Raw genomic sequence first — 11,166 nt, forward strand, 5'->3', positions numbered from 1 at the left:
CTTTATAGAGCATGTTTTTAATGGTCTGCCGCGCAGTCAATGAGTTGGCGTTAACCTGAGCTAAATACCTCAGAGGAGCTTAGGCTGTGTAGCATATATCTGTCTTTGGCTCAGTGGATCTACTGCTGAAGTCCACGAGGAGGCATAAGAAAAGGTCTTGCTTTTCAGGAGGAGGCGGAGATGAAGTGAATGTCACAGTTTCAGATCCTGAATTTTGTCTGGGAGCAGAGCAGATTACACTTCTCTCAGGTCAGGGGCCACCCATAGCACAGGTTCAGTTGTGGCACTAGGTCTGGGTTGCTTCTCTGGCCCTGGACGCACCACTCTAGCAGCCCAGAGCGGGTGTGTGGTGTTCACAGAATATCCTCTCTAGTCCTGAGTTTTGTGACTGACTCCAGGAAATAGCCAGAAAAATTGTTTCCCCTTTTTACTCAAGAAGGGTTGAAATTTTGGGTTTGCTTTTTGCATTATCGTGAAGCAAGACCTGTGAAGCAGGATTGTGGCCCCCCCAAAAAAGGAGCTGTATGTGAGGGAAATCCTCTGTGTTGCAGACACAAGCTGCAGGGCAACTTTGTCACAATTTCTTGTGAGTCTTTCTTCGGGTGCATGAGGAAGGGCAAGGTCTCTCTAGGTTTTGTTTCCCAGTTTCCATCCCAGTGTCAACAGGACAGTTCTGTTCAAACCTGAGCCCTGGGACTTCTGCTCTCCGTTCAGTGCAGGAATTGGGGACAACAGCAACAGCTCTTCCATCTCTTACTGCATCACCCGAGGCAGTCTAGAATATCTGGAGTCTCAGGCTGGGTGATGGAGCAGAATTCCAAAGTAAGACAGAATATGCTAACAGGAGCTGTCTTATTGCCCAGAAATTTTGCTGGCCTGTGTGCATTTAATACCTTCTTTTCTCCAGGAACTGAGTTAGGAAGATCAAGTCATGGGTCATCCACTATATCTGGAATTCTTACAGAACTGTTTTTTGACATGGCTTAACATCTTCTGAGCATCATTTTTTAATCTCAGTATTTTATAGTGTTACAAACACAGATTCAGACACCTCAGCAGCAGTGGGTTTCAGTGCTTTCATATTTTCTTTAACATCAGCATTGGGGAAGGTCTAGAGCTAGAGCAGAAACTTGTTCTTTTGATATTTTTCATTCTGAGCTTACACTTGTCTACTCCACTTAGCAAAACTAGTGAGATCCTTACCCTTCACTCCATCCAAGGTCCTGGTTTGAGAAGTATGTTTTATAGATTTCTAGTACAAAGCTGATATTGTGTATGGCTTTCAAAGTAAGGTTGAAGGTAGCTAGTCTGCAGCAAGTCTGAATTCCTGCTTTTCTTTTTAATACTGAGAGAAGCCTCACCCAAAAGTCTCATAGAGAAGCAGAAATTAATCCCTGAATCACTGAGTAGCTAACAGTTTTTTTTTTTAATAACAGTATTTCCGCTTCCCTTTGCTGAAACACTGCCTTGAGTACTTTAGCATAAGCTGAGTCAAAAAATACTATGGGCCAGTGACTACTGAGAGTGGTGAAAAAGTTCCTTTTGTCTTGCTAGTTAACAGTTGCAGATTCCTCTGTAGTAAGGAGTATGTGAAACTCTGGTACTGGCCTTAATACTCTATTTAATCTTGCAAAATTCTATTGATGGTATTTCTAAACTGTGGTTATGTGTAGCTGTTAAAGAGTCAGCATGCATTTTCACTATCTTTTTCTTTCTCACAGTATTTTAACTCTAGAAGTTGCCAACTAGTGCTTGGAGCTGGTGCATTACAAGTTGTTGGTTTGAAAACAATCACTACAAAAAACCTAGGTATGGATTTCTGTATTTAAAATGTCAAAGCTCGTTCTCCTGCCTGTTTAAAAAAAAACAAATGTAAAAAAAATCCTGAACATTTATGATAAGCTATGTTTGTGTTGTGGTGCCGTGCATGGAACACAGGGTGTTAAGACCTTGCTGGTTAGGAGGTAAAACATGTATAAAAGCTTGTGAATTGTCTGATTAAGGGGTGCACTAAAACCATCAAATTCCTTTACTGTCTACCGGATCACTTTAAATATAAAGCTTCACTGTTTTACATGAAGAAAATATAACAAATATATAGGCTAGCAAGTTTTCCATGAAAATGTTTTGGCTGTGGGAAGGTGTAGTTACTTTTCCAGCAGTGACTTTGGCATGCCTGGGAGCTGCTTGGTCTTAAGATCTGGAGATCGGAGGTACACAAGTAGAGGAATGCAGCCAAACCCCTGTCTCCCCGTGCATTTCACTGAGCTGTGCTGTCCCATCTGCCCTGTGGTGCTGTATTCTGTAACGCAGTGTCCACATCCAGCTCCTGCGGCTATTACCACATGTCAGTAATGCGTGAAATTATTTCTGTGGATGGCTCTGAATTGAATAGTTAGTCTTCATGTGGCTGAGTGTCCTGGCACAGTTAGGTAACTTAGGGCTCTGTGTCTGTGGGCTGAATCCAAACTATGATTTGGGCTTTAGAGTTTCTCATTTTCAGTGTGCAGCTATTTAGCTGAATTGCCAGCCCCAAGTTACCCACCTGGACTGCTTTAGCTGCCCAGAAAAGCTGGGGACAACTAGGTGCCCAGTTCCATGCTACAGAAAAGTCTGACACACTACTCAAGACCCCAGGTTTTAAACTGTCTCTTGAAATTATGAGCCTTTGGTTGATAGATTGAAGCAGGTGTTTGAACTTGCAGTTCCTATGTTTCAGGGTGTTCTGATTACCATTCTGCATTTCCCTTTTAAAAAAGGGAATAGCTTGAGGAGGATGGGTTGAGAGGCTTCCCCCCAAGGGGCCATGGGGCATAGTGTTGAAGCAGGCACAAGTGAGCAAAGAAAAACTGGGTCAGGTCTTTGCTCCAGAAGGCTTGACCAATGTGGTGACCACTCTGGCACCACTGTGTGTCGGGCTGGGTCAGGCCCTGGTGGTCACAGGAAAAGCTCAGGTCTGGGAATCCTGCCAGCACCACAGTCAGGAGCTGGCTCTGGGCAGGACAGAGTGTGTATGTACACCTCCCGCAGAAGAAATATTGATGTCTTGAGAATGTGGCTGTCAAGGTTAGGTAACTGATGAGTTGGGTCTTTTGAGATCTCCGATGTTTGTGTGTGGTCAGGGCTCAAATCGTCAAGTAGACACTTAAGGCCTCTTGTAAAATTAGTCCCTGCCTGTATCTTACAGAAGCTGGCTGTCAATAGCCAGGTACTAGCCTGGCATCTTTGCTGGGTGGGGTTTCCCAGTGGAAACAAATGCTTTTTGTTTGGTGGTTGTTTTGGTTGGTTGGGCTTTTTGTGGTTTGGTTTTGTTTGTTTGTTTTTGTTTTTTTGTTGTTGTTGTTTTAAAAATCATGTTAGATTGTGTCAGATCTGTTATTTACGTTAAAGGAGATACAGTCTATACAAAATTACTCCTCCTGTGTAACAACTGTTATTTTTCTTTCCCTCTCTTGCTTCTGGATTTACAGCCCTTTCTTCACGTTGCCTACAGCTAATCGTACACTACATTCCTATTATCAGGGCTCATTTTGAAGCTCGACTGCAGCCAAAGCAGTTTAGCATGCTCAGGCATTTTGACCACATTATGAAGGTAATTCTTTTGGCATTTCCTAATTAAACACAAAGTTCTGCTTTTTGACTGTGCTCTGAAAAATGAGTGCCATTAGATAGTAAATAAAAATGGCTTTCTTCCATTACAGGATTATCACGACCACATAGCTGAAATTTCAGCAAAGCTCGTTGCCATAATGGATAGCTTATTTGACAAACTATTATCCAAGGTAATGATTTATGGAAATAATTATACACTCTCTAAACTGCAGTTGGAGGTCTCATTGTATATGCAGTCTAGATGTTTCAAATGGAGTCTTATGCAATTCCTGATTAGGAAAGTTTGGACTTCTTTAAAGTGTATAAACACAAAGCTCTGGGCTGTACTTGTGAATGTGTTTTATCTTAATATTTGCCACCCAGGTGTCATTTGCCTTCACCCCCCACAAAAGAATTTGTTCATTTACACCTTCAGCAGTAACAGAAATGCTTTGGCTGGCACAGATGCTCTGGTGTTTAGAAACTGAAGCACTCTCCTACCCTAGCCCCAGCAGTTTTTATCCACTGACAGCTCTTGTCTGCAGTCAGGCTCAGCCTGTTCCTGTTTCCTGCCCTTCCCAACCTTTGGAAGTGGGGAGCATGTAACTTGAGGAAATGGCAAAAAACTGCTGAGGAGGAAGTTTTGGAAGGGGAAGGACCGGCTGTTCTATTGGGCTGCAGGCCTGGGGGCTAGAGGTCTCTGCTTAGCAGTTCCTGCTGTGTAGCAGCACTAATAGCTGTCCCATGAAGTGCTCTTAGTGTGTTTTGGTTTTTGAATGCTTGTCAGTGGCATGGGTTGCTCCTGGGCTGGATCCAGTCACTCTGACTCATCTCGAGGTGGAATACACTGAGAGAGACTGCCCTGGGATGGGACCTGCTGGGCCCACAGATCTGATGAATGAAGTACATGAGCTTTTAAAGCTTGGTGTTTTGCTCTGGGTCTTGTGCTCTTAAAAATGAAGCTGTTTCATCAGAGAAAAATAATTCTTTACTGACCAGATTGATTTGGTCTGGGCCAACCTCTTCCTTGTAGGAGCTTATGAGAAGCACAGAATCTCCCTGGTGGAGCACAGGTTGGGGACAGGCTGATGGGGGCTGCAGTGAGGCATGTAGAACAGGCAGCATTTCTGTCTTCCTTGCTGTTTCTATTATTTTATTGTTTATTTTATATTGTGCATTCTCTTTTCATCTGTTTCTTTGGGCTCTCAGTGTTACCTAAACTTAGGGGGAGAAAAACCCAAAGCTTTTAAATTAGGATTCCCCATCCCCTGTTGTGCTTACACTTTCTAGAACATGTTTATGCCCTTTTCTAAAGATCCAAATAGTGGTCTGCTGGGGTTTTTTAGGGTTTTTCTTTCCCCCACAGAAAAATACCTGTTCTATAAAGTAGCATGGCTTTTCGGTCACTTTATCTCTTGAAAATAAGAGACAAATGCAAGAATTTAGATTACTGATGCTAAACAAGTTAGCCCACAACAAACCAGTAACAGTTTGTTCTTGATGGTAGTTAGTAAGTATCCATCCCTTACTCTGTCCTTGCATCTTACAGCCTGTTCTGCTCTTGTGAGCTGGCACGAGGTACAAACTGAGAATATTCTTGTTCTTTAGAGCTCTCAAAGGCTTGAGTGAGAGTGCCTGGCTCACTGAGTGCAACCCACAGGGTATAGGAGAAAAAGGAGACCATGTGTTGATTTGCCTCCATTCCTAACATAGCCTATAATTTGGCTCATCTTGTTCCTGAAATAATGAAATCTTGGCACTGAAGGCTGTGAAGAACATAAAACCAGGAAATCTGCAAATGGGCATGTCCAGTGCAACCATGTCAGTGTGTTTTTATGTGTTATTGTGAGAGTCTAAATATTTCAGACCTTGTGGATAAAGTGGTCACCTGCTTTAAACTGTGTGAATCTGAAGGAGTAAGCAAGCAAGTTTCATAGCAGTGCATGTCCAGCATGCTTTAAAAACAAATATCGCACTGTCTAGAAACCGGCTTTGTAGGAAACAGTTTGGTCCAGTGGAAAGGACATCAACCTGGCACTTGGGTAACATGGACAAGTCACTTTGCATTTTCAGGCTCTGCTTCCCCCGGGAGCTCTGTGGAACAGGAGCTGCCTTCACACAGTGCCACCGTGGTGAGGCCGCATGCTCAGTGGGGCATTTCACAACAGCATGGCAGCTCACAGCATCTATTGACTTTGGCAGGGAGAATAAACAGGAACAGGGGTATGTAACAGCTGTAATTAACAAGTGAAAAAGACATAGGTTTTTTAAAAGGAATAAAAAAGTCCAGTGTGAGTTCTTAGCTTCTCTTGGAACTTGTTGTCTTGTGACTCTTTGGACAGAAGAGCAGTAAATTTTTGGCTGATCCGTCATGGTATTACACACTGTTGACCTTCTCTGGAGATAAAAATGGCCAGCACCTCTCAGGGCTGGAGCTCATGTTTCTTTCTGGTGCTGTTGCTTTTCCCTCATTACGATGAAGAGTTTGATTTGTCTGTAGTCATGCAAGAGCCATTGCTGCAGCTTGCCAGTTCCCTTTGGCTTTACAGCATGCTGGTAAATTGTCAATCATTTGTTGCCTAACTCTCACGTCCTGAGGCACAATCCTGTACACTCTGTGGTTGTCCCATGCAGGGAGCAGGGCTCCTGGAGCACCAAGCATGATCTTTCTGCTACTTTTGTCAAAATTAGGTCATTGGTTTGGCTTTTCTGTAAAGACTTTCTCAAAACTCCCCATTTCTTTTTTTTCTCTCACACTCAGGCAAGCTTTGTTCTCTTTCACAATTCAGGCTAGCATAAGAGAGAGCATCTCCTCCAATGTGTTTGTAAATAATTTAGTTACAATAATTCAGCTCTTCCACTGAATTGTGCAAGGCTCTGTGGGGAAGTACCACCCTACCAAAGGCGCCTTACCAGTGTTTAACCCAGGCCTGTGCTAGCACGGCCTCTCCACCAGGAACTGAAGATCTCGCTTCACTGTTCCTGGGACAGTTTTTCAAAGTGCTTCTGAAATTGCATTCAGATCTTCCCTATCCAGGGTGGGGACATCAGAATTTTGTTCCCTTTGTAGAAAGTCTCCTGCCATCTGGTAGTTTCCAGTTTCTTGTTTCTTGATCTCAGTCACTGGGCAAAGGGATGTTTTCTACTTTGTTTTCCAAGGTATTTCTGCAACATTATGGGGGGACGTGGGTGTGGGTGTGTGTGGTGGTGGTTTTTTGTTTGTTGTCTGTTGTTGCTTTTTATGGCCAACACTGAGTTTTCAGGAGTATCCATTTCTTTATGCTTTCCTTTCCTTATTTCTTCAGAAATTTGGATGGATGTGATCTTAAGTAGTTTTTTCTCACAAAGTACTTGAGGGGCACACTCAACAGAGGTGGAATTGCTCATCTGTCATTGACTCGCACAAATCTGAAGGAGAGGGCCAGCTAGCAGGCCACGCAGTGATTATTCTCTCTGCATCTGGAATTCAAAGGGTTGTTGGAAATTCTCCTCTATAAACTCTTTTAAGGTGGCAGAAAGGAGTAACTGGTTTTGTTTTTATTTCCAGTATGAAGTGAAAGCTCCTGTTCCTTCAGCATGCTTCAGGAATATCTGCAAGCAAATGGCGAAGATGCATGAAGCTATATATGATCTGCTTCCTGAGGAGCAAACTCAGGTGAATGTCATTTCTGAGATTCATGTGACTACCTCCCTTGCAAATGCACATGAACTTGGTAACAAGAGAGACTTCTGCTTTATCTGGGGGTGGGGGGAAATTCTTTCTTGAGGAGAACTCGTACTGTAAAGGGGTTGGCAGCAGTCACGCAGACAGCTCGGTCTGAAACGAAGTAAGTGTTTGGATGCACAGGGAGAACGATGAGACACAGAAAAAGAACTGACCGATTCCAGCATTTTGAGCTGCACTTTAATGTCTGGTGAGGTGGTTCTTCAATTTAGGAATTAGCGCTGAAATTCTGCACAAATGGCAATGCTTTTGGGCTCAAGTACAGCCCTTTTAGGGAATTCTGTAGCGCTGTTCAAACTTGGTGGCTTCTGAAGGCCCCTAAATGTTTTATGCAGCCAAATTATACCAGATGTGCTTTTTTTTCAGTGTTTTGCTGCAGTTATTGCTACTGCAGATTTGTAAATCTAAGGAGAGGAAGGACTGATCCACTCACTGAATACACGAAGTTGTAGTTTCTCTTGTGCACTAAATTAAATGGTCCCTTCGAACTGTTTTTCACGCTTTCTTTTGGAAAAAAAGACTCTTAAGTGGTTGTAGTACAGGAAGGAGATTTATTATCTTCTAGCCTTAATACATGTTGCTAGATGCATCCAGGCAACAGGGAAGAAAAATTTGTGCTGCAAAGTCCCCTCTAAGTGCAACATGTAACAAATAAGTGAAGGTGCGTACGGTCCTGTATTGAACATGTTGTATGTGGCCAGAAAGATGAGGAGGCAAAGGGACTGGCAGAAGGGAAAAATCACATGAATTACAAAAATGAAACCGAAGGTTAGTGATTCAAGGTGTTTGCAGTGTACTTCCTCGCTGTGATGCAAGCGAGGGATGGTTCCTTACTCTTGTTCTGTGGCTTCTCCTAGATGTTGTTTTTAAGAATTAACGCAAGCTACAAACTTCATCTGAAGAGGCAGCTGGCCCACCTAAACGTAGTCAATGATGGAGGACCTCTGAATGGGTACGTTTGTGCACTTTTTTACTGCTTAATTTAAACAAACAGGCTTTGTCTTCTGCAGGAAAGTTGCGATTGCAGAATGCAGCCACACTCTGTGTTTTAGTATGTCCCATTTGGAACTTTCTTACAGTAAAGGACATGACTTGTGCCTTTTCACAGAAACTAGGAATGCAGTTGGCATGGTAATAGATTGGGAGTTGGGTGTCATCGTACTGGAAACCTGCTGTGGGTTTCCTTGGTTGTGGATTGCTTTTTCTTCTTTTGTGTGACAGCAGTAGCCACAGTTTAATTTGCAAGCGTTGCATGATTCATGAAGCAGTTTTGAAATGCAGATGATGACTCATGGCGCTAGCAAAGAAAAGAGGAAAAAATGGTATTTCATCTGTGCAATGGGCAGCTGCTATACAGAAATTGTTTTTACAGCAGAACTACATTTGAAATGGAGATTATGCTCACAAAGCTTTTCCCCTTTCCTGTCCCAGCCCTACCCTCCAGCACCAAAACAGGTCAGTGGTTCCTCTCCGGAGAGGGTGTGGCTGGCTGTGCCTGGCTTCTCACACCCCCCAGATAGCGTATGGCCTCTTGCAGGCTGACTCCTGTTGAAAGTTGGATTGTCCCCTGAAAATGGTGGGGTTTATAATGGTTCTTATTGACCTGGGGTGTTTATTTGCAGTGCAGCAGGGGTGAAATTCAGTCAACCTACCCACATGCAAGAAAGCATCATCTTAGGTTGGAGAAGCCAGAGAAGAAAATTTATAAACATTTCAAATGTTGCTGGAATGAAAAGTGTTGTTTCCATCCAGTTGGTTCTTACTTGTCCTGCTTAAGCTTATCCATCCTTGTACTCTGTGAAAGAGTTTCTCTGAAATGGTTTTCTGTGCTCATGGTGTCTTCACAAGATAACATCCAGTTGCCTTTGGTACTTGCTGAAGTATCTGTAGGCCACCGAGCTTTCCGAACAGGTGCGGGGCTGCAGCAGCCCCAGCTGAAATGAGAGCACCCGGCATGCATTTGCGAGCATGTCGCACCGGGGTTTCTAGCGCGGCCCTGAATGGTGTGCTGGGCTCACCTTGTGCTGCTCCTTTCCTTTTTTTCTTTCATGCTTGTGGCTGGACAGTGTAAATGGATCCCTTTTTGATAGGGGATGTTCCTGGTGATGTACTGGCAGTGTTACTTTCCAGTACAGCTGTCCTTGCTGTCAGACAGGTCTCCTGTCTGCAGCTGGAATCAGTAACAGTGGTTCCCTGAGCCTCTTGCTTTCATGGCAGCAGTTGCTTGATCGAGAACACAGCTCTCTGGGAGCATGTCATTGGGGCCTTTTGAGAAGAGAAACATCAAATCCTGTATTTCCCTTGCTGCTGTTCAGCAGTCTTCATTGACCTAGTTTTGAACACGTTTTTCTGATCCTCATCTTATTTTAAACTGCCTGTTTGTGTAATAATAGTAAAAATTCAGTTCTGTGAATCCTGGTTAACTTTTTACTATGAAATTACAACTTTTATGCTGGCATCTTGCTGCTTTCTTAACCGGCAACACCATGGTTATGTTTGTCATCCCCTGGTAGGTTTCAACACTGTATGAGGGATTTTGGCGCTGTATAAACTCTTACAGCTGTTCTGCTGTTCCATTGCTCTTATATTTACCTTCTTAGTCATAGAAGTTAATGTTGCAGTAATTAATATTCTAAGTTGCAATGGAACCAGAGGCTTAAGTCTAGATAAGCCTGGGATTACAGCAAGAGAATAAAAGTTTTAGATGCCCAACTCCTGCTGAGTTTTCTGAACTTGTTGTTTTATCTCCCTTCCCTGGAACTAGTTTTACACCTAGCAGTAATCATGTGATATATGACCGCTCCTGTAAAATACACCACCTCCAGAGCACTGAGTTTTGAACTGATATCTAAAACATCTAATCCAGGCATAGTATTTGAACATGGATTATTATTGTTGTGTGCCCAATTCCTAAACAAACCCCAGCTGTTTCTCTGAATACTCCGGCCAGGTGTGATCCCTGCCGGTGCTGACCTTGTTGTATCTTTCACTGCAGACTCGTGACTTCAGATGTAGCTTTTTACACTGGAAACCTTCAAGCTCTGAAAGGCCTTAACAACCTAGACCTAAACATGGCCGAAATTTGGGAGCAGAAGAGGTGATAATCCACTGGGGCAGTCACTTGGCTCCGACAACAGACTGACTTTCTTTGAAGCAGTGTGACGACTGGGAGGTGACTACTTAAGACCAGAGTCCAAGAACGGACACTGTTGCTAGCTGGGGAAACTAGACTTAGAGTGAGCTGCAGGGCGCGATCGTTTTGGTGTCCTTCAGCAAGAAACAAGTGATCAGCTGTCTGTGCAATGTTTTTTCATTCTCTCTGGAAACAGACTCAGGTTTCTTTGGACCAAATCCAAAAGAACACATAGCTGTAACACAGCTGTAGTTGTCTAGAATGCTCTGTATATCTTTATATTAAAAAGATGCTTTGCATTTCTTCTAGTGCAATGAAATTCACATGGTGTCCCACCTTATTTAATGATGGTACAATATAAAAATCTTGCAGTTGGAACTCTGTAGAAAATGTTTTTCTCTATGAAACCATGCTGTTCTAAAATTTATTTTTTTACAGAACTTTATATAAATAAATGTCTTCTGCTTGCATATAGGATTCAGATGTGTTAGGGAGCAGTCCTGTTTCAGGGGATTTCTCACAGCTGGGCTCTACTGCCAGCTGAAGATAGGATTTTCTAATCAAGTGTCAGTTGCTGAAGCCACAACCTACAGGATACAGTTGTGAAATAACTCTTAGCAGTGACAGCCAAACAGGGGCCTTCTGGTGGAATGGGACAGTAGCAGGCAAACAGGCTGCTGTGGGATGGCTTCCTGCAGCCACCCAGCCACGGACCAGG

The 11,166-nt window shown here is 43.3% G+C and overlaps 1 protein-coding gene across 1 annotated transcript in view; it reads left to right on the forward strand.

Annotated features, from left to right (window-relative positions):
- VPS54 (VPS54 subunit of GARP complex) overlaps nucleotides 1–10,918 on the forward strand; it is a 51,560-nt gene extending 40,642 nt beyond the window's left edge. Inside the window, exons 19-24 of the mRNA XM_064446679.1 lie at nucleotides 1,722–1,809; nucleotides 3,471–3,592; nucleotides 3,702–3,782; nucleotides 7,139–7,246; nucleotides 8,173–8,267; nucleotides 10,311–10,918. Coding sequence (XP_064302749.1) covers nucleotides 1,722–1,809; nucleotides 3,471–3,592; nucleotides 3,702–3,782; nucleotides 7,139–7,246; nucleotides 8,173–8,267; nucleotides 10,311–10,416 — 600 coding nt within the window. The 3' untranslated portion in view covers nucleotides 10,417–10,918. The remainder of the gene's footprint in view (nucleotides 1–1,721; nucleotides 1,810–3,470; nucleotides 3,593–3,701; nucleotides 3,783–7,138; nucleotides 7,247–8,172; nucleotides 8,268–10,310) is intronic.
- Nucleotides 10,919–11,166: the final 248 nt, after the last annotated feature.

This window comes from Phalacrocorax carbo, chromosome 3 (genome assembly GCF_963921805.1).
Source record: "Phalacrocorax carbo chromosome 3, bPhaCar2.1, whole genome shotgun sequence".
Classification (NCBI taxonomy): Eukaryota; Metazoa; Chordata; class Aves; order Suliformes; family Phalacrocoracidae; genus Phalacrocorax; species Phalacrocorax carbo.